Raw genomic sequence first — 23,756 nt, 5'->3', positions numbered from 1 at the left:
TTTAGTAGCATCTTTTAAATATTGATACCATAAAACTTAAGAAAGTTGATTCACAGTGAAAAGTACTTTGGGTACTCTGGGCTTGTCCTTCTCCTGAGGAAGCTGGTACTCCTCCTCTCAAAAGAATACTAACATTTCTTACTTTGTTTATCAATGTTTGTATGACATTGAGTGTTTTGATAGCAGACCTGCGCTGGCCCACTCATCCATTTATTTTAAACTGAAGCAGTTCATGAAGGCTCTACTCAAAGTTAAACTCTACGGCCAGCATTGCTGTAATGTCCTCTCTGCTTACCAGAGCATCCTCTGAACACCGGTGTCTGTTGCTGTTTTAGCAGCTCTTTGCTGGAGGGATCCATTGCTGTCTTAAGCCGTAATATCTGGACGCTCCCAGTATTAGAAAGGGAAAGAAATGTTAAAAGTGTGCTGGTGGGGAGGTACCCTTAGGGTTTCTTCCTTTCCCTCATCAGGCCTTGGCATCCCTCCCTGCCCAGAGGCCGGCTGGCAGCTGTGGATGCTGTCCCTGGAGAGCTTACTCACAGGTGACATTGCAGGCGCAGGCTCAAGAATAACATGTGCCCCCGTGTTTTTGAAGCAGATTACCTTAATGCTTTGGATCAACTCTACCTCAGTTGTCACCGGCATCCCTTCCCGCTTTAAAGAGCGAGTTGTTCTATAAATAGCAGTGCTAATTAGGCTCCGTTTGTGTCCCGGTTCCCTCAACTCCCTTTGTCCCCTGTGAGATGACCGTGTGGAGTGAGAGGCAGTGGGTGCTGACCGAGCAGCCGGCTGCGCTCAGGCAGGGTGCGCAGCTCTGCTGGTGTGGGGCTCATAAATTTGGGTCTCCCTTCTACCCAGGTTTTCATAAAACTTGTAGGATCTTCATCATATTCGATACTTCCCCTCTTCCCTGTTCAAATGTTGCTGAAGTTAACCAACAAATTCAGAAATCTGTGAGGTGGACAGGACGGGGGTATCGGCCAGTGCCCTCACGTAAGCTTTGTTTGCTATGCCTATTTAAAATACATCCTTTTCTCCCAGGTGCCCTCAGAATTGCTTGCCGGCTGCCAGAGCCCTGCCTCTCTGGCTGCTTCAGCCTTTCTGGGCCAGGCCAGCCCAGCCTCTGCTCAGCCGGGAACAGCCTCCTCTTTGCGATGAAGGGCAGGCAGTTTCCTGCAGCAGCCAGGCCTCTGTCCTCCTCCCAGCATGCCTCCCCTGCTGGGAGCACAGCTCGGACCAAGCCATAAACCATAGCAAGCCGTCAAGCTGGGAGCAGATAAATTCACGTATTCTCAAGGACAAGAGTGTGGTCTTTCCTGCCTGCAACGAACCCCATATGATATTCCTTCTCCCCTCCCTGTGGTAGTCTTGTCCTGGTTGCTGGCCATTCTCAGGGACAGGATGTCTTCCTTCATATATTCTTATTCTTACTTAAAAACTGAGTTTTCTACTGGGAAACTTGTCAGAACCCTCTTGTCGGGTGAGAGGAAGGGATTGGGGAGTGGGGTGCTCCAGAAGGAAAGAAAATATACGTGCTTGGCAGGCAGGGAGGGAGGGGGTGACGGTAAGGTGGTGAGATGGAGGTGCCTTGGGAGGTTGGAAGGGAGGTGGAAGGTTGGTAGGGTTTAACACAATGGAGGCAAGTGTTTTGTAATAGGGGCGCTGAAGAAGAATAATCATTAAAAGCAGAGAATAAAGTAAAGAAACATCTATGTGAAGCAATATATCAGAGAAAGACAGACTGTAGTTAGGAAATTTGAGAACAAATATGTGGATAAATCAGAAGGGCAATTAATTAAGAATGAAACATTCAGTGAAGTGGACAATTTACAAACAGCTCAGTTAGTTAGGCAAGATAACCCGAGGAGGTAACAATTAATTAAAACAACACAGGTTAAATTATAATCTCAGTTAAGAAGGTCAAGTGTCAGATGGAAGCAGATCACTTGAGTAAATTGAGGGTCCAGTTTCAATGGCCTATGTGAAGTATGAGAGACCATGAAACTGTAATAGGAGAGGGCATTTTCCTGCCACAAGATAGGAGGAATGGGAATCATTTTGCTCTAGAGATGACTGTTAAAGTGGTGAGATTTGGAAGTAGAGTGATGAAATACGTGGAGTACAGCCCACTCACTGCAGCTATCTCTGGTACCTGTCCTACTTAAGAGCTGTGGCAGGAAAAATGTCCATATGGTTAGCAGTAAGACAGGAAAACAACATTTGTTGCTCTGTTTTTTTTCATTCTGTGATTGCATGTTGCCAACTAGACAATCCACAGACTTGGCATCTAGTGAACTTTATGTTTGCTGAGGTTTAGACTGTCCTCTGGGACACCGGCAGCTCACGCTTGGGGATGATGAATTGCAATGGACAATTCTTTGACTTCTCGTATCTAAAACTGGGGTTGGTTACTATGGTTTGGGGGTGAGACTTTAAAACAAAGGCACTTTGTTCTCTCTGGGTGCTACCCGTAGCATTTCTGCTGAGATGACTCCTCACTTGGTGTTCTAGTAGGGCTATACACATGGTTGGCATTAAATTGATGCATAGGTAATGTGTATTTTGAAACAGGGACTCAAAATTGCGCTGTGCTGGGGATATTCGGCTACTCCAGAATTCCTTGGCCGCCTGCACTTGGCTAGTTTTGGTTCCAAACTGTGGAACAGGTCTGAGAAGATGACGGTTTTGTGGGGGCAGACATGGAGCTTCTATGCTTCTTGTTGTCAAATGCCAGCACCTTCTCCAGACTGATCTCACTGGGCAGGAGGCAGAGTGGAAAGTGGTGAAATTCTGTCTCAGGTGTTCTCTCTCTCCCCCTCTTTCTTGTATTGCAACATTTTCATCATCTAGCTTCTGCCCCAAATATACCTGCTTTCCTGTGGCTGTGAAAATACACCCTTTGGGGATCTGCAGGGCAGATTTGTGAGAAGTGTGCATCATAAATCAATTGGTAACGGACTTCTATTACAGTGCATAAGAACACAGAAATGTCTTTAGTAGGCCAGATTACTAGATCAGGTCCATTTCGTTTGGTTTCCTAACTCTTTCAAGGGCTGGCACCAAATGTTGCAAAGTCATGCAATAGATAGGGATATGTAGTATAATCTCCCAAATAAATCAATGTCTCAGATTCTTATAGTTAGGAGTCTTACCCTTCAGTAACTTGGTTTAATACTTCATTCAAAATTACTGTTGTTAATTATAACCACCTTTCATATTCTTGATGCATACATAAACAATCAATCCCTTCTTAACCTTAATTATGCTTAATTTAGGCAATGCAGGTGTTCTCAGAATGGTTAGTTCTTAAATATATATGTCTCGGTCTCATTCTTAGATTGCTGCTTAATCACTTTAAAAAATATATTTCCTCTCTGGCTAGTATACTTTTTTTGTACTAATTTGCTTATTTATCTGGTTTATTTTTAGACTGTAACATTGTACCAGAAAACAAAATGTCACCATGCTGTTGAAAACTAAATAGCTCATCTTCAGTCCTGTAGTAAACAATTTAATTACCGTGGAAGCTGAATTATTGCTCTTTAGAATTGTTCAGTTATTACTTCTGAAATATGATTCTTCTTTCTAAATTATTAACTGCTTGAATTTCTTGAGATGAGTAGCATAGACCAACTGAAGGACATTCCCTTGATTAAATATAGGTCTATAACTTGTCATGCATTCTTGAGCTGCAAGGTGATTTTTCAAGATGAGTTTGAGACCTAAAAAGCTGGGAATTGGACTGCCCAATTGCTGGATGCTCTCAAACGCTGTGTGAATTTTCACCAGCTAGTTTCAGGCCTGGGAGCTCTGAATGTAATGAAAGGCTCACTCAAAAGTGTTTCTAGAAAGCAAATGTTGGGTTAACTTTGGTGCAGTGCACATCCTGTGGGTGTGAACATGGAGGTCTTCTCATGCTGGTCACGGAGACTAACATTTATCTGCCTGACAGGACACATTTCTCATGTTCACTCAGTAGCAGGAAGAAAAACCACAAACCCAGCAACCATACTGGAGTCTATTGTCGGTTCATCATGAAATCAGTCCAGTGCTGCCCCAGCAAGCTGGGGAGGAAGGGGTCAGAAAGAGAGAGCGTCCTGGGTGACTGTCTCCTTGGGCCAGGGACTGCCTCCGCTCCATGGCTCTGCTATGGGACCCTTGTTTTTGACATGTAGTTTCCACAATACTCATAAATGATTATGAGCTACTTCCAGTCCGGACTGATGAGTTCACGATCAATCAATATTAAGTACACAATCTGCTACTCTTCCTCCTCACTCCCCTCAGGGTCTTGAATGCCGCTGTTTCATGGGCCAGGGTTCCTGTTGATTATCACATCCCCGACCAGTGCTTCCTTGTTAGTGAATAGTAGATTCAGCTGTAAGTTGACCCATCAATACCTGCATCAAAAATTATCCCCGACGCAGTCCAGAAGTCTCCCAGGTTGCTTGCATTACTCTGTGTTGCCCTTCCTGTAGATGTCAGGGAGATGGAAATCTGCTAGTGGACCCAGAGTTTGTGATCTAGGGACTTCCTCAAATTGTTTGAAGGAGTCTTCTGTTACCAGCACGATGCCTCACTTCTGGAACTGACAGCATGGATGCCTGGGTAAAAGTAAACTCAGGTTACTGATCTGTTTGTAGGAGAGATGGAGTGTTGCCCAAGAGCACCTACAGCTGGAGGTGAAGCAATAGAGTATGAGAGGCAGAAGGTGATGTGAAACAAGAAGATGGCTCCTCCCTTGGGCAGAAGAGTGCTAGCTGACAGTGGTTAAAGGATGTCTCTGTTGTCTTGAAATAGTTTGTTCCCCATGGTGATTACCTAGTGTGAGATGAAGGCAAAAGGTCTGAGTAGATGCACTACACTTCAGCTTGCTGCCTGTTTGCTATGGAGAAGGGCCCTGGTTGTTGGAGCTTCAGCTGTGCAGAGTTTGCATAATTCTTTAGGAGTGGTACAGCTTCTCTTCCCTTTCCCGTTCAGTGGGATCACTTGGATATGCTAGCCTGAGAGACTTTGCATGGCTGTGAGTTTTATGTCTTTCTCCTAACTGCTGGTTTATAAATTCCCCTTTCAGCTCTTTCCAGAACCTAGTTCCAGTAGTTTTTATTATTTAGATTTCTTTGGATTATGGGTAGTCTTTGAAAACTAGAGCGTGGCAGCTAATTAATGTAGGATTTCAACAGTCCTTAAAGCAAAAATAGTTTCCTGTGATATGTGTGGCTGTATATGTCAAACGCTTCAGGTTTCACTTTTATTTAGAATTTCATAATGTTGCACTATATATAATTCTTGCAGGCATTACAAGGTAGCATGTTTTGCATTGCTGTAGCATGCCACACAGCTATCTAAACAGCAACAGTTCACCTATTTACTACCTTAACTCTAATGAATGCTGTTACTGGGTTTTGGGGAATAAAGAAGTCTAAGAAAGATGGATTCTGCTCAACCAGTGGAGCAGAAAGAGGAGGGAAAGTAAAACCCCAGACTTGAATTCTGACAGGAACATTTCCTGTAGCTGTAGGGGGGCTGTTTTGCAGCATTGGAACCCTAGGGTTTCCCAAAACCGCCTGCTCGGCATGCGTGCTAGTGCAGAGGAGGTGTGATTGTATAGCTGGGGGCAGGTCCGGCAGATGGCAGAGGCAGGAGAGGTAGCTGGAAAATAAACATCTTGGCAAAGTTAGGTAGGAGTCATAGCATGTAGTAATTGCTGCAGTTTTGTGTTTGACAGGCTTTTAGGAATTCTTCTCTCGCATTTAATGTTAACTTGTTAAAAGCCACCAGATTAGACAGAGGGGTGAAGTTGAATACGTTGCTTTTTTTTGCTAGGACTTCAGGCCTAAAAGAGCTTAGTACATAAATCACGTTTATCCCTAGGGAAGCTGTTTGATTGCTCCAGGTAATGGGGTTTGTGCATTCCTGACTTACTCCTAGCAGTACAGAGCATAGTGCAGCAAACTAGTTAGATTAGGATTGACTCGAACGTGGTTGCTGTCTCCTCCTCACCTCTTCTTTTTCACTGCCCTGCAGCTGCCCGGTTTCTACTTCTGCTGCTTCTTCTATGCCTGTTTAGGCAACCTCCCCACCCCTAAGCCCCCCAAACCAAACCCAAACCACTAAACATTGTGTTGTGTTGTGAAACTCCGTGTTTGCAGTGAGTGCTGCCAAATATCAGTTGTTTAATGGTAATGGCAAAATAGTGTGCAATGAGTTGGAAGCTGGAGTTGTAAATATGTGATGACCTTGATGGCCAAAGCTGTTTGGATTATGCTAAGGACTATTTCAGAGCCCTGACAAGATGTTGTGACGTGCCTGTGAAATTCTGGGAGCTTTGGAAATGTGAGTTTCAGAAATTGTGCTTTCAGTGCCATGTGAATATTTGTCCAGAAAGGCCAGGTTTATGTTCCCTCATTACACTTGCAAATTCTTTCTGGCTGGCTGGGGCAAGTGTTCAGGGGAATCCTGCCAGCTCCTCTTACGGTCTGGAATAGCTCAGATGATAAGCCTCTGCGTGTCCTTTGAAAGCAGCAGTTGACTAATAGAAATGCAGAGTACATGTTTAGAGGAAACATGGAGTGCTTAGGTCCTGGCTACTTAAGTCTGACCCAGGAAATTCCTGGTGTTTTATACGCCCTGGAATCAAAGTGTATAGTTGTGGTGGTGAACACTGAATTGGTGCTGGGACTCTAGCCAAAGGGATTTGGCTCAGGTTAGGTTGCCAGTGAAGGAGTGGCATGACCCAGAAATGAGGTGTTATGGGTGGAAGGTGAGAAAATGTCTATTGAACTCTTCCATACCTCCTGTTAGATACTAGTTAGGTTACTTTGCAGTAGTGAACATTGGTGAGAGTTGGCGGTCTGAGCACGTTTTGAGTAATCGCAAGATGTTTTACATAGAGTTGTCAGTAAGTTGGCAGCACTGTTGAAAGCAAAGGAGAAAGTTTACTTCTGCATCAGTATTTTATCCTTTCTAATGAGGTGCTAGAGGGAGTAAGGTATAAGGCAGTTTTTGTTACAGAGATATGTTCAGAAAGAAAACAAATATCACTTTCCTGTGATTGTGTTCCTATTATCTGGGCCAGGGGATAAGCAACAGATTTTAATGATGTATAGTCACCTATGGATATAGCAGATTGAGGTTCATCACTCTTACTTTAACTATCTAAAAGTTAAATTTGTCTGTTAGTACTCCTACTATAGTTTCCTCCTGCTATAAGTAATCAACAGGCAGAGGTACTTGCCGATACTGGCAGCTCTCTTCTGCCTTAGATGCCTGTGTCAGGGTAGGGTGAGTGCCCTTCTGTGGACTGTGGGAAGTCTAGATAACCAACATAAAATAGATGTCTAACTGTGTGGTGGCTGGACTTTGGTGGCATGAGCGTCTTAGGAAGAACACTGAGACTTGAAGCATGCCGGTAGACGGTTACATGAGGGCAAAATGGGTCTTCAACCACGAAGTGCTCCTGCATCGCAAATCAATTAACATATAGCTGTCACAGCCACCGAGAATGGAATTAGGAGAGTTGCAAAAAGAAATCCTGTGGCCCAGCAACAAGCTTAGCATTTGCATCTGCTTTTGCTTTACCCTGCCAGAGTCCTAGTTCTGCAATATATGTTGATGATCATCAATAAACTTGATTTATTTTGCTGGACCTACAGGAGAGCAAGCTGTGAGGACATAGAGGGTACGTTGCCTCTTGTTCCTGGGACAGGTGTTTGGAGATGACTAGTGAAAGCACCTCAGCTGACCCTCCCTGTAAGAACAGACTCATTTAATCTCAGAGCTGGCGAGATCCTTTCTGATTTCTAAGTCTGTAAAACAGGCAAAAGCCAGAATTCAAATATGATGGAGTTAAAGATGAGTGCAAGATGATTGCCATTTAGCTTTTTTGTGTGGCTTCACCAGAGGAAAACAGTCTTAAGACTTGGAATTGGAGCTTCTAGTGAAAAGATGTTCCAAATTGGATGTGCCTTTCCTTTATTGTAATCCACTTACTGCATTTAGCAAAGTATTTGCATCAATGAAACTGATTTTATAGCACTTAGTACTCAGGCAAGATTTAAAACGCATTAGCAGAACTGCTTCAGAAATGAAGCTTGTAACTGCAAACAGCGGAAATGCAAGTTCAAGGTATGTTTCAGGTAAATGGCTCTGTTTTAATCTGTGATAATTTAACCATTCATTTTCATCTATTAGAAGCCATCTGTCAGCACACAGAAGGATCACTGAACTCAGTTCAGAAATATCTCTGGATACTTGGCCAACTGATCATCAGCTGTTTTCAAAAGCGATGTTGATGGTTGCAGCAACTCGGGCTGTAAGTGAAGTCCAGTGTCCGTGCTTGATGGTGCATTAAATCATGGCTTTCATCCAAAATTGGACTATTACAGCTTAACTAGTGTATAATTCTGGGTATACAGGGGCAACAAAGAACACACAGTTTTGTCAATGTCCTTTTCAAAGAAAGCTAAAGCAAGGCATTATTTGGCATTTATTGGATTTTTTTTCTCCCCCCTGTCAGCCAGTAGGAAATGTGATATATGTGACTGGAATCTTAATTGTAATCTACCCCCTTTAAGAAATTCGTCTTACTGGTTAATTTCATCCAAATTGGAGTAACAGAAGTCTTAAAGGTAGTCGGTTCCTACAAGTTTCATGAAAAACAGCATCTGCACAGAAGAGAGAGATCAAACTGAGGTTTCCTATTTTGTTTGGCCTCCTGTTTGGCCCATCAACTTGTCCTGCTAGCTGGCAGGGCATCAGATGGATGCTTCCCAACCAGGCAAAACTCGCTCTGTCTCCTAAACAACTGATAGTTATAAGATGTGGGAAGCAGTTTGTGAAAAGTGAGACGAAGAAGTTTCTCCTCAAAACAGGGCTTCCTTCAGTTGTAGATCTATTCATGTGTCTTTGATGGGTTAAAGCTTCCCCCCAAGTGTGCAGCTTCATATGCCTTGGAAATATATTGCTCTTTCTTGCCTGTTCATGTGATCCTTGTACATATTCTTATCTGCTGTGTAGACAATGGCTGCCTGGTTACCTACAGTTTTTGCATCAAAAAGCGCTCACGACTGACCAGTGGAGGATTATTTCTCTCCTCTTCATTTCTGTGGTCTCAGTTTTTAGGCATTTCAAGATGTTTAAATCTGTGTAGTGGAGGAATTTTTTTTTTTTCCTGTCCGGTTCGCCTTCTATGGAGGGGCATGATTTTAACCGATCAAATTAGTAAAAAGCTCCCTATGGACTTTCTTGGATTGGCGCATGGGGGCACTTTTGTGAGGAGTGTTATGTAATACTTACAGGGCTTTTATCTGGGTTACAGAAGCAGGTGGAGAAGTCACTGTAGTGTGATAACTGACCGCTTAGATCTAGGTGGTATGTATCGTCAGTCTAGATATTACAAGCTCAAATGTAAGATTAGAGCTGCGGGATTTATTTTTAGTGAATCTCCTTCTTCTGGAAGAATACAGCCATCCTGTGCCCCTGTTGAAGCCGAACATTTCTTTGTGCTTGTAGTGGCACAAAGCAAGCAGCAATTTTGCTGAAAGGAACAAGGGAAGTGGTAAGAACAAGTCATTTTTCCCCCCCTGCAGCAGCACCGTCATGTATTGTAACTTCCTGTCTCAGTTGATGGTTCTGCTATTTTGCAAGACAGCGATTCATTAATTTCACCTCATCTGTGAAAGCTGCTCTCCTCCTGCCAGGTTTATAAGATTAAAAAAAGAAGAATAGCGCATGAAGCAATTAATCTATTCCCCCTGCCCCACTCCCTTTTGCCTCTGAATTCTCTCTGACAAAACTACCAGTTCATGCAGTTGTGCCATCTCATCTTTCTGACAGCCTGCTGTGAGGGCTCTCAGAACAGAGCTGGAAGACCGTCAGATGAGGCTGCTGGCAAATAGCATCCTTCTGTGAGATGCTGTAGACAGGCAGAAGACCTACCGTCCCTGCGTCGCAGCTCATGTTAACTGCAGAAGTCTTGATAGGCTCTTAGGGTCTGGAGCAGCCGGTCTGGCTTCATGGACTGGAATTAAACTGCCAAACGTAGATGTCTCCATCTAAGGTAGTTGGTCATTGGAAAGGAGCTAGGTGTCTCTAGTTTGAGATGAATCACACCCTCAAAGAAAATATCTCCGCTATGAGGAAGCTTCAAACTGACTTGGATGGAGGTGTTTACATTTCATATACTGTAAATGAAGTGAGATGAACCCTGTATCTTCCCTGGGATGGGCCTTCAAACACAGTTGTCATACTTAGGGGAGGGGTGATGGTGGCATTTGCAAAGCAAAGGAGCAGTCTGGTGCAGTGCCACTGAATTCCAGCATCCTGTGAGGTCACTTCTCTTGAGCTGCTGGCCACTGCCCAGAAACTTATCAGCTCATGCTCAAATTCATCACTTCTCAAGGGAATGTGGCTGCTCATCACAGTTCCTAGGTGAGATGACGAGTCACTACTGCTGTCTCTCCTGGATGTGATTGGGGTTTCGTTGGGAACAATACAGACAGCTCAGAGGCATCCTGCATGCCACTAGGTTTTACTGCATGAGTAATAAAGCAGCACTACGGTGCTGTTTTTGGTATTGCAAGTCACAACTTGTGGGGGTTTCCTTATATATAGCTCTTTATACATTTGGTATGAGAGTCTTACAAAAACTTCGTCTGACTGAATACTAGAATTCATACTCTATAATTCATACGTTATAATTCAGACATTATAATTTGTGTTTCAAAGCTTATAAGCAGGCTTTGTGCATAGCAGTTTGAAGCAAGTTTGCATGAATCAAAATATATTTTTTCTGAAAAGAGGCTAACAATTCTGTGTTTCAGTAGCTTTCCAGATGAAATCTGCTCAGTTTGTAAGTAAAAGAATTGGCAGGAGGAAAGGTAAACTTAAGGCTTGTCAGATGTTCAGGTAGACTTCTATTCACTGAGAAATATCCTGGTTTCTTCTAGTTCATGAACGTTGTTCAAGAACAAAGATAGACCCTGGCAAATTTTGGCCTCATCTGTATTTCTACAATATAAATGTTGCACAGTTCAGTCCTCCTTTGCACTTGCAATATTAATGAAGGTATGGAATAAATTGATGTGATGCTATTAAAAGAATCGTGTCTGTTTACAGTGGTAGAAAAGTATATCGTTTCAATTACTTTTCTTAAAAGGTAGGGTTTTGATCAAAGAGAGAATGCATAATCAAATAAAGTAACTGTGTATCTTTATCACACTATCTGAAATTGGAGTTAAAATTCAAAGGAGAATCTGATAGAGATTAAATAATCAAAAATCATTGAAGATTCAGAGATTGATCTGAGCCACAGTTCAATTTTGAGAGAACAGAATTTAGGCAAGTTTGGGGAATTACAATGTGTGCCATGTAATACTGTTGCTACTGCTCTCTTCTGAAAATGGACAGAAGACTTAAGATCCTTGAAATTTTAAGCACTAAGTCTATCTTTGTTTGGGAGGAGGGCAGAAGAAAAAAAAAAACGAAACATTTTCTGTGATACTCTGAACATTTCAGGAAAAAGATATCACTTGTACATTTCCAAAAAGAAAAGAAGAAAATTGTCTGACAAAATCAGTCACAGATTAGGATGATATGCTGCAATGGCTGAAAGCTCAGATTTTTGCCTACTTCAAGGCAGCAGGGTTTGTTTGTATCAGGCCAGGGTAGCAAGGATAGGGTAGCCCAACACACAGGAGAAAAAAGAGAGTTTTATATTTCTTTTGCAGTCTGGAAAAAAGAACTGCTAACTATACTACGTAGGTGGCACCAAATGTTTTGTTCAGTGATTTTAAAGTAAATAGTGAAAGCCAAAGATACAATATTTTCAGGTTAAATAAAATACTTTGGGCACCTCAAAAAGACCTGGGAGAAAGTTCTAAAGGAAAAGATACTGATGATGCAGGAAAGATGGAAGTGCTTGATTTAATAATTTCTCCCCCAGACTATTGATTTGGCAATTTGTAGCAATTATCCAACAGCTTATGGTTAAAATTTCTTACTCACTTTAAAAAGTCACGTACAGGTCTATTGTGAAGCTCATGAAGGTGGTTTTCATGAACTGTCTTTATTCTGAGAAGTATCTGTGCTCTCTGCAACCTCTTTCCTTACATGCAAGTTGCAGCGCCAGGCAGTTCAGTACATGATTTGCTTCTGCTGGTGACCTTTTTATTGTCCATATATCTTTCCTCTCCTGAGGAAGATGGGGGAAATATTACATGATCCTTGTAAAGTCCAGACACCAGGAATTGCCGCAGAGGGCATTGAAATAGGCTGAAAGTTTCATAACGTGAAACAACATAATAGTAAATGTGAGGAGAAAAACTATCATGACTTTAGTCTACATAAAATCTTATCATATTGTAAAAAGTTTGGCTGGGAAGTAGATCAGTTTATCTCTCTGTTCTGCTGTGTGAGGTCCACTCTTTTTCATATTTCTCTCTCAGTGCAGTTAGACCTATTCTTCAAGCTTGGGTAACCAGGGAATTTTCAGAAATGAACCTGTGCAGAGCAATGTATTCTTGATTTAGATGTTGTTTTTGGCAAAGGTCTTAATTTTAGTTAGAGGTTAAACTACTGCTGCTTTCCCAAAAAAACCAATTTGGTATGCTTTTGTGAATATTAAGAGCATTTGCATTGGCTGTTCTCTTATTCTTTTGGTACTTGTCCATGATGTTCTTAGGAGAGCAATTTTAAGATCATATTCCTGAATAGTTGTGCTGAGGGTAGTTTTAAATTTCATCTCAGGTGGGGTGGAGTCTGCTATAGAGAGGAGTGGTGCCAAAATACTTGACAAGGCTGAAGCCAGTTTTGTTTTTGAAGCGAAAGAGGAAGACAACGTGGCTCTGTGTTTTGTGACTTGGAGTTCATTCAGTGTGTCCCTTAGCATCTGGTGGTAGCAGAAAGGCGACAGACAGCTTCTTCCCTCCATCTCCCTAGTAAATTCATAGCATTGCTCGTGTTCTACACACAGCTGTGGTACAGGGGCCGTTAGGTGTTTGAAGCAAGAGTTTGATGTGTGTGATACCTGCCCTGATAAAAGAACATTACATTCAACTTTCAGTTTCCTTATACTTGCTGTCTTCTGCCCTGCCTAAGGTGAAGGCTAGCATGCCTTGAACCCCTGGAATAGTAAGGTATGTTAAACACCATGAAAACCTCAAAGCCTCAGTGACTTCTTCAAGCTAACCCCCAGTTACAAGTATTATATTGAGCTCTTTGGGAAAGAGAAATTCGATCTATGTGACCAAACCCAACTAACGATGTTTTCACAGAATATTCAGAAGCCAAATGCCAACTGCAGCTACAAGCTCATGCAGCCACACTGACTGTAAATGAATCAGTGATTTTGTTGTTATTGAATGACTTCTGTAGCCTTCTGTAGAGCCATAAAATTCTCAGGCTGCCAGCTTGGAGCAAAAAACGGCCACAAGTATAGCCATTATGTGGCTATATGAGAGGACTCACTTATAGCTGTAAGCATTAGCTACTGCCTACTGTTGGAGATGGGATATGGGGCTGTGTTTTTTTTAATGTTCTTGGATGGTGATGGTCATTGGATGGATGAATTGAGGATGTGTCCAGGTGTGAACTTGCTCAGATTAATTCTTGATCCTCTGCATTTCTTTTAATCACTGATCTGCAAGACAACATTAAAATATTGTTGATAAATTTGTTGGATGAGAAAAGGAGCAGGGCAGCAACTGATCCAGGGGACAGGCCCAGGAGACAGAGCAGCCTGGGTTTCCTGCTAAGCTTCCTAATTTTCAATAAAGCCATATGTGAAATCTCACATTTAGCAAACCAGAGTGCAGGTTGCAGTTACAGATGGATGTCCCCACCCTGGGAAGCACTGGCAGCGAGAAGAGTGCTAAATAGTTAATAGGCCTTGGACGTGGGATGCATGGGTAATAACAGAGATGTCATTTTGTCCCTGCAGTTGGCAGGGGGTGACTACCCTAGAAATAATATTTCCAGGCTTGGAATATTTAGAGGTGGATTTTGAAAAGGAGAGAATAGCCACAGGAATGATGGAGGGACTAAAAAACTTCCAAAGCGAGAAATTCAGGAAACTCCAGCTTTTCCACTCATCAGAGGGGAGGTTGAGATTTGAGAAACCAGGGATCTCTTGGGGGGGGGGGGGGGGAATAATTTAAAAAATCAGCCAAAACCTGAACTGCCAAAAATTCAAACTCTAAACTGGGTGCAAATTTGTTAAAGGCAAGATTTTAACCATTAAGCAACAATTGTGGTTTTTCCCCTACCACCAAAACTTCTTGCAAGAACATGTGGATGTATTATTCTTACAGAAACATTACGCTGAAGACTTGATTTAGAGAATTTCAGGTTTAGATTTTGAGACTCATAGTGTTGGAGGTGATCAGACCAGCTGTGTTTCAGAGCCGCTGTTGATATTAATCTCTAAAGTAATTTCTGATAGGGACATTAGCCTGGGATCCCCTAAGTGTGCATGTGCTGGGAAATAGGTGTAGATGTAGTTGAGGAGTCCACGAAGCTATCCGTAGTCCTGCGGGATACATAGATGAAATCAGTTAAGCAATTGCACTGAAATGGAGCTGAGCAAATCTTCCCTAATGGACCCAAGCGACCACCCATACTCTGGATTTCAGCAGTGCCACAAATCCCTGCTTGTGAGTGAAGGCCTGATGGTTTTGGCTTGACGCCAACTGAAACTCCAAAGGCAGATTCATTTTTTTCTCGGGGTGTTCAGATTCATTTGATCCCAAAGCAAAACATGGGGAGTTGAGGTGAGCGTGAACTGCAATGTAAAGAAAAGGAGATTTATGTCAGACCAAATGCTGCAGTCTTGTGCTGTCAGCTCCTGGCTCCATTTTGTAGTCACCGGACATAGGCTAGCACGATACCAGTTAAATCCAAGCAGCTGAGCAGAGTGTGGCTAAAGCAATTGGTTTGACCAATTATTTTTATCTCAGAATTGAACCTGAACTTCAGTCATTATTTTAATGCTGCCATTAAAGCCAAACTCTAATGATAAACAATTAAGTTTCATGTTACCATTTTTGAGCAATGGTTGAATCAATGCCTTTGTTCAGGATGGGGACTGCTGGCACTTACTGGGATCTGCAGAGCAGCGTCAAGCTGTAGCCTCTCCTGTCCTCTCCTCCTCCCGTGTGTGCAGCATCATCCTTCATGGGTCCCTGCTCTGCAGACCTGGATGGGGTCCTGTTCAAGGCAAGGTTCAGCAAGTGTGTGTGTGAGGGATTTGCTATAAAACTGCTATCCCCTTGGGGCAGAAGAAGGGCTGTTGGTGGTGTTACCAGTGTCAGAGCACCAGTGGGCCCCAATAGCCCTGAACAGCCTCACCTGGGATCCTTACCCCGCACCCCATATGCTGTGCCATGCCACGTACCCTCTGCCCATCGCTCCGTTTAAGATCGGGCTTAAGCCTTCAGTCCTTCATGAAGCTGCTGCCTGACAGGTGGCTTCCCATCAACCTGATCTTTTCCTCATTGATGTACTGCATCCCGCTTGCATGGGATTAAAAGGAAAAATTTGAGAGGAAGAATTTTGCTCTCCCTCCCTTTCACGGTGCTGGCAGGGCTTACGTGCTTCGTGTAGTGCAGCATCACAAGGCAGGCACGGCAAAGAGCTGGAGAAGCGGTGGTGTGCTGGGGATGCAGGACCTGCTCCACCTGTGGAGAAGAGATACCTAAAGGGCTGTAACCTCCTGGCTGACAACCCATGCTGTGGAATTGCCCATTTCTGATTTTAGATGTTATATTTGCCAGTTTTAAGCCATTTGGGATGTTTGAACTAGCTACTGAGTCATTATTTCCTGGGACTCGAGTCAAACCAGGGTGAGATTAAGCATTAACTGGCTGCAAACCGAAATCAAACTGAAAAGTTCATTAACTCAAGATGAAGAATAAGTAGATTTGGATTTTTATGCAAGCTCTTTCACTGACTTTATGTATGAATTTAGATTTAGACTTTGCAAGCATGTCTGGCTTCTTCTCTGCTCTTGGGTGGAGGAGGGTGCACCAGTATTAGCCCTTTGGTCATAAGTTGGCTTTTGAGGCAAATACCCAGATCGGCCCTGGTTTCTGCTCTTCAGTAATGCACTCAATATGCTACAGCCACTCACAGGCTTTTTGTGGAATCAGACCAGAGTTGGTCTGCAGTAAATCCCATGAAATTAAGGTAATGTGGATGTAGGATCCTTGGCACCAACTATTTCACTCTGCTTCTTTCAGTGTGCAATGTTTGCTGGTATAACCTCAGCAAAGTGTACCGCGGGGATATGGCTAATGTCTCAAAACTGCTGCTCAGCTCCCACCTTGTGCACAGGTTGCTGCTTGAGTTGATGCGCAGAACCACTTCAGTGCTAATGCTGCCTTGTAGTTAATGACCTGCTTGGTGCCCAGTTCTGGCTGAAATCTAAGAGGCCTGTAGTGAGATTCTCAAAGTAACTTTTCTCCTGCCTCTCCCACAATTAGGGATTTGTCCGTTAAGTGCTCTCAGATCTGAGGGCCCCTGGTACCTTTTCAATACCAATATCCAAGTTGTTTAATTCCTCTCGTACACAGGTCTCCTCTGAATTGGAGATAACTTTGAATTAAAGGTGTATTATTTACGTCCTGCAAGGGAAGGAATGCTTGCAGTGAATTGAAATCCTTGGCTAAAAGCTGCTGCAGTTTTGCAAATTCTATGATAACATTTTAGCTGTACATTTTAATCAAGCTCAGCAAATCAGTTCGAACTCCCCGATCCTGCAAAGTACCCTGCTTTAGGTTCGCCTTAGAATCCATTCTGCTTTTAATGCACGTTTTCCTATGGAGCTTTTCTCACTTTGTAATTTTAGGATTTGGATCAGAAAGAGAGACTGAATAATGTGAGACTTTTAATAATTATTCTTTTCTGACAGAAAGCACATGTGAGTGCACAAGATTTTTGTGCTAATACATACAGATGCATACTTGAACTAGTGACCTGCCTATCTGTGGACCTTCGAGGAGGCACCTACTGCTTTTTGTAATATGTTTATTAATGAAGGATTCCATGGGAACCAGAAGAATGCATTTTTTGGGGGGGAAAGAATAGGTATATATATCTAGTCTAATAGATGGAGGGGGTGAGGGGAAAATCGTACAAAGAGCTGTTCCTTAGCTCATCAGTTTACCCTGGCTAAGGAAAGATTCATTAATATAAAACATTCCCTAGATACTTTTCCACTGACTTCTCTGTTATTTTTGTGCTTCTTGCTCAGACCAGACTTCCAGAGAAGGTATAAGTTGCAGGGTTTCACTTGGAAATTTTAATTTTGTTATACAGTTGTATAACAAACAACTATATGTAGAGTTGAGGCTCTAGCTGATCTTGGATTACCTTATGCTTTCTTGAAAACGTTGCTGTGGGGATAGAAAATACAAAGAAAAGGAGCGGAAAAGTAGGCAAAAATTTTCTGTCCACTTGACAGAGAGAGAAATAATTTTTCAAAGGCTACAAACTGGAGTTTGTGGACAGCCAGAAAAATCTCCACTCTCAAATCTTTTATTTGAAACAACATTCCATATCTGTCTTAAACTGTTTTGCAAGGGCTATTTGGCGAGGGATTTCGAATTTCCTCTAGTTTGATTTTCACAGTTCTGTGATGAAGGCTTTATTTGGGCATCAGCGGGAGGATGATGTGAAGCCCTTCTGTAGTGGGTATAAGCAGACCTATTGGTGTTTCTAGGAACGGGAACTGCTGCTCTGGCTAACACATTGCTCTGTTCTGCTCAGAGGGAGAACAAACCAGCTCTGCAACGGGCAGTCTAAGGGAAAACAGTTCCAGAATCACAGAACTGCCAAGGTGGGAAGGGACCTCGAATGATCACCTCGTCCAACCTTTTGTGGGAAATGGACCCTAGATGAGATTATCTAGCACCTTGTCCAGTTGTGTCTTGAAAGCCTCCGGAGATGGGGACTCTACCACACCCCTGGGGAAGTTGTTCAGGGAACGATTGTTCTCACTGTAAAAAATTTCTTTCTTATATCAAGACAAAACCTCTCCCAGTGCAACTTGTACCCATTGCCCCTTGTTTTCTCCATGCAGCTCCTTGTGAAGAGAGAGCCTCTATCTGCTTTGTAACTGCCCTTCAAATACTGGAAAACTGTGATGAGGTCCTCCCTGAGTCTTGTCTTCTCCAGGGAGGAAAGATCTAACTTCTGAAGTCCTTCCTCATAAAGCAGGTTTTCCAGCCCTTTGATCATCGTCGTGGCCCTCCTTTGGACCATCTCCAGTCTGTCTGCATCTTTCCTGAATTATGGGGTCTAGAACTGGACATGGTTTTGTCCTAGACTTCATTAATTTGGGGTTGACTTATGCACCTGAGCACAGTGATTTATATCTTTTCTGAAATACTTGTTCATACAGATGGAGGAGTTCAGGTGTACACGAAGAAAGCACACGGAAACAAGTTAGTGCTCATAGCACTTCAGTCTGTGCAGCAGCGTGCTCTGCGGTCATGAGCCCCACACCCTCACAATGTAAGGTCTGGATATTTGGTGGAGCCTCATGCTGTGCAGTGCAGCACCGTAGGGTCAGGTGGACAAAATACTGAAATTTTGAGCCATGAAGCACCCTGTCATCAGCTTCTGATCGAGTCCTTGTAAAAATCACTCCCCTCTTTGCCTGTGGGGACAGGGGAGCTGCTCAGCCTATTACTGGGGGGAGCTTACCTTCAGCTCATCATAGAAGCTGACTCTTGACTTACAACAAAATGTGATATCCAGTTACCTTGTGTAGTTTTCTTCCTTTTAACAATTTCATCTGCCTGCATGTCATGTGCAAAGGCTACTCTTGGGTACCTGTTTGAGGAGTGGAGTGGACCTCCTGCCCGCAATCCGGCTTCCCAGTGCTTGCATCCTTGCTGTCCCTTGAGAGCCTTCCTCCGTGTGAGGAAGTGTCCCAGGGGCCCAGGGTGTCCGTGGGGGCAGCACTGCCCTGGAGTGGAATGGAGCAAATCACTGAACTTCCCTCGCAGGGAGAGCTAACGGATAGCACTGACACCTCTAGGTTTTCTGTTTGCCATGCACTATTTTCAAGCTGTTTCCTTTTCTGCTAAGATTACAACAAATCCACTTTACGGTTTTCATCAAATTTTCAGCTGACATATGTATGGAAAGTAGTATTCCCACGGTTGCAGAAAACTATTAACTTACAGTAAAATCAATTTTTGATAGGGAAACCCAGTGATTTTTAAAAAAATACTAATTTTTAGAGAAGAAAAGTAGCTATAAAACTTTAAAAAATGCTAAAAGTTTTTAACCATTTCTCTGAATGACTTCATAGAGGAAGAACAGCTATATCAATTATCTTAGTAGTCACTAATAACTGATGTTTTTCTGCCTGTCACTTGCAACTCTTGCAGAGCCACTGGAAATGGCATCAGTCTCTTTAGGATTCCCTTTAAAATAACTGATAAATGTATATAATAATATATTAATATACTGTAATAGCATAACTCTGCAATGTATATTTTACATACATCTATTACATATAAAACCTAATATGAGCATCACCCTTTCTATAGAGAGCTATTCCCATGCGGGCTTAGGGAAGATAGGATATTCCTGCCGTGCAGATGTCTAGAACTTTTCATCATTCTGTATTTTAGGATATTAATTGCTGAGTTTGCTGTGATACAGAATTGTTGCTGAATACAACCTTCAACCACCTCACCAGCTCTCAAATTTCTGCTCAAGCCGAGTAATAAGGATTTGGGGGAAGTGAATGTGTAAGAGGATACGTAGTTTCGGCGAGGAAACAAGAAGTATGATATCCTACATATATATACATATATATATATATACACACACAATCATACTGGGTTGACTCAACTTGGACTTCAGTCAGAATGCAGGCTCTAATACTGCTGTGAATGTAGCACAAGGATGTTTAGTAACTACAGAGAGATGCCAATTTTCTCCATACTTGAGTTTTGTAACTGTAGGGTTTTAGCAGGCCTGCTCTTCATGAATAAGGTTTGATACTGAATTTTCATATACCTCCGATTTAATTTTCAGAGGAGCTTCTCTGATTTCTGTATGTGTTGGAGACCAGTTTTTTATTCATTAGAATGGGTTTTAAAGGGTGGAGTTTCTTTTGCTGAATCTTCCTATGCCACTCAAACATGAATGGAGGTTTAGAATTTTTACTGTCCATTTCTAAGATTTTCTGAAATGAAATCAGGTTTTCTGGCCATTCTGTAAGTAAAGAAGAGTTCACCCATGGTTCATCCGCTGGCTGGGAAGATGAATGCCTTGATTTGGAGCACCTGAGAGCAGCAGGATCTGAGGTGTGAGGGGTGGTTGTTCGAGAAGGCATGCCAAGGCTCTAATTAATATGGCTCTTTCTCTTTTGGTTGGCTTCACTAGGAAACTGCTGGAAGAATGCTGTGATCCTGGGCAGCTCTTTGCTATGACAAAGCTGAACTCCCCAATGGGAAAGAACCTCTGGTTTGATGGGGAATTTTTGTATTCTGTCACTATTGACAATGCAACTTACTCTCTCTTCCCACAGGTTAGTAACTTTTATTTGTCTTTTCTTGTCAAGAAATTTTATCTTCATTTCTCAATACAAAATGGTCTCCTCTGCTTTTTTACTTCTATGTTCTGAAAATTGTAGAATGTTTGTGTGCATGTTAATATTTCCCCGGCCACTTTTCAGGTGTGCAGATGTACACAAGGGATGAGATTGGGCCACCAGTCTTGATTTTCAAAATGCTAGGTTCTGGCTGTTTTAAGAAGGTGATTTCTGCATTTCAGTCAGTGATCACGCTCACTGGGAGCATGATCCCTCATCTAGGATTGCTTCAGATCTGTTAGCTAAAATGTGACAGTGCTTTGTGTGAAGGTGTCCAGGTTACTTCCAAGTTAATGAAGTTTATTGGTGGCAAGCAATGTGAGTCCGGTAACAGAGGCCGACAACTTGACTTTGTTGATTCTTGCTGTGTTTTGAATATTAGAAGTGGTTTGTTGTTCAGCAAAGGTGTTTTGGGTTAAGTGCAGGGTTTTTGAGTGCTGGGAATTTGTAATACTGATCTAGGCTTCTTCTGTTTTTAATTAGTATATGAACTGATGTTAAATAATGAGTTTATTATGCTGAATTTTGTATGTGGAAGGAGAGATGTTTTGTGTGGCTACACATTTAAAGAAAGCCAAGCATCTGGATGTGTTAATTGATTTTCATGTTACTTTAATGTCTCAAATTAAAGGTCTAGGTATTTATTAAGCCTCCCAGTCAGTGTTGAGTCATTCACACCGGCCTTTTCATTTGTTGCTGTTTCAGTTAAACATGTAGCAGAGTCTTTATTAAACTCATCCAGCAAATAAAACATCAAAAAGGTGGTTGTTGTTTGTTTTGTTTTTTTTTTTTTTTTTAAAATAGTTTCCAGATCTCAACAACAGAGTTAAGACTTTGATTGAGTTCCTTTTAGTGGAGAAAGAATGAAGGGAAATGGCAGTGTAGAGAAGAGGAGAGGGGAACAGCCACTTTCTGTGTTAAGATATTATCCTGAGGAGTGGTGTCACAGCTGTGTCTGGTTTAGGTTGCAAGTCTGCTGTCATGTCACTGGGCTGTGCCTGTTGCAATGAACCGGTTAATGGACCTCTGCTTCCCTGAAGCTGCTCCCCAGCTGCTGTGGCCCTGCAAGCTCAACGAACAAGTAGATGCTGAAACGTGCATGGCGCGTGTTTTTTCCTGCAGTACAGCTGGAAAGGGGCTGCCTGGCTGGGGGGAATTTCTCTCCTTGCCTTTGAGACTGGTAGAAAGTTTATGGTGTGTCGCAAAGTAGCAGCTGTAAATCTTTTTTATGATGATTAGTATGATTTGTTGCAACAATATTCCACTGTTTATTGGAGAAAACTGAAATCCTTGGCAGAGCTGTGAACTTTGTACCACACAAAGATACTGGCTGCAACTGCTCGAAAGGTGCACATCCTTTCCAGCATTTCAGAAAAGCCCCACCTGGGCTGGTACAGGGAGGTCGCTATTTTGTGATCAATTTGGGATTTTGGATTTTGTTTTCTTTGGGTTAAAACCTAGCACTCTGCCTGGCCATAGTGGTGTCCTACTTCCTCTCACAGAAAAGAGCGGAGTACTGGATGGGCTCCTTCAGAGGGGTAAATGCTGGTTAGAGAGGAGTCACGGTCTCAGGAACTCTGGTGGTTCCCAGGGTCCCAAGCCCTATTCTCAAAGTTTGATCAGTTGGCTGGATTGAGAGGGAGGGTCTGGGAAGCCTTGGAGCGACAAACTGCTGAGGGACAACAAGGGCTAAGGAGTTGAGTGTCTCTTAGGCTTGCCAAGCAGGCTGTGAAGAGGATGGCTAGATGCTGTTGTAAGGGCAGTGCTGGAAAAGGTGAGTTTTTATCATGCTCCAACCCTAGAACAATGCTAGAAAGCAGCTCTAGGACCAGTGCCAGAAATGCTATTTCTTTAATGAATTGACGGGCAGTTCATTTCTGACAAGCGCTACTCACTACTACTCCCTCCTTTCTTGCAAGTACTAGTGCCTCTACCTTGATGTGTTACTCCTATGTATTTTGCCCTGAGGAATTTTGTAAACCTTTATCAGATTAAATCCTGCTAGGCTTAAAAGCTTAGTAAGGTTTATTTGCAGTAAATTCTTACATGAAGTATTTTTCTACCTCTCTCTTTGTTTCAAGAAAAATACTTGCCTAAATTTTTCAGGCTTCTTTGAAGAATGGTGTCTATTAGCTTGCTAGCAACTGGCCAGCGATTTTTGTGAAGATGAATATTCCTTTCAGAAGTATCCAGAAGCTTAAAACCACTCATAAAATATGGGTAATACTCTGAAATTCTCAGGGGATGTAACAGGAATGTAAAGGACCACAGCTATGTTGATATAATCGAAAAAATATTTCCTCCGGAATAAATAAAAAAGGCTCCATCCGCATCAATCTGCTGAGCTTAAGCCATTTTGTGCTTGCAGAAGATTTCTCAGTCCTGAACCAGTTATTAACTTACAGGATAAAGTAACTCAAAACTAAATAGGAAACTTGCTATATTTTAGGGCGTAGAATAAGCTGGCTATGCATCAATGGAGACTTACACAGAAATAATGTAAGTATGTCAGAACTTAATATGTACAATGTCACAAAATGGAATATTTTTTTCTTCCGAGTAATCTGTAGATAAAGTTCTTACAGCTGGTTCAACATTTTCCAATAAAAATGCTATTTCAACAAAATATAAATTTAGTATCAGTTCATTGGTTTTTCAATTTTTCTTTGAAGTGAAAAGGTTAAAAGGTTTTGGTGGTGTTATGACATTTCATTTTACCATTTTTTGAATGTAATATTTCAACTTTTATCAGCTCTGTTGCTAGCTTTTTTTTTTTCCTCAGACTTTTTTTTTTTTTTTTTTTTTTTTTAAAGTTTTTGATAGGCCAAGGGAGAAATTTGCAAAAGAAAAAAGCTTTTATGTAGAAATAGTCATTCAGTGTTTCATTTCAGTTTGAGAACAGAATTTGAAGTTGCAGAGTTTTGCATGACCCAACAATTCCAGCTTCTGGAAGTGGTTCCTCTTACTCTCTCCCCTTTTCTCAGTGTCATTTTCCCCCTGATCTCTGGAGTTAAATTTTTTTGAAACAGAAATGAAATATTACACAGACTGGACCATCTTTTCCATCCTAGAGAGAAACTGCTAGGGGCTCATTGTCAGTACCTACTGGTCAGGAGAAGACGTGGGGCAGGATGGTGGCCTAGTGTGC

General features: G+C 42.2%; 1 protein-coding gene across 1 annotated transcript in view; it reads left to right on the top strand.

Moving 5' to 3' along the window:
* ST8SIA1 (ST8 alpha-N-acetyl-neuraminide alpha-2,8-sialyltransferase 1) overlaps positions 1 to 23,756 on the top strand; it is a 121,907-nt gene that overhangs the window by 12,944 nt on the left and 85,207 nt on the right. The window contains exon 2 of the mRNA XM_049821905.1: positions 20,401 to 20,545. Coding sequence (XP_049677862.1) covers positions 20,401 to 20,545 — 145 coding nt within the window. The remainder of the gene's footprint in view (positions 1 to 20,400; positions 20,546 to 23,756) is intronic.

Source organism: Accipiter gentilis, chromosome 18 (genome assembly GCF_929443795.1).
Source record: "Accipiter gentilis chromosome 18, bAccGen1.1, whole genome shotgun sequence".
Taxonomy (NCBI): domain Eukaryota; kingdom Metazoa; phylum Chordata; class Aves; order Accipitriformes; family Accipitridae; genus Astur; species Astur gentilis.
This window is presented reverse-complemented; position numbering and strand designations above follow the sequence as displayed.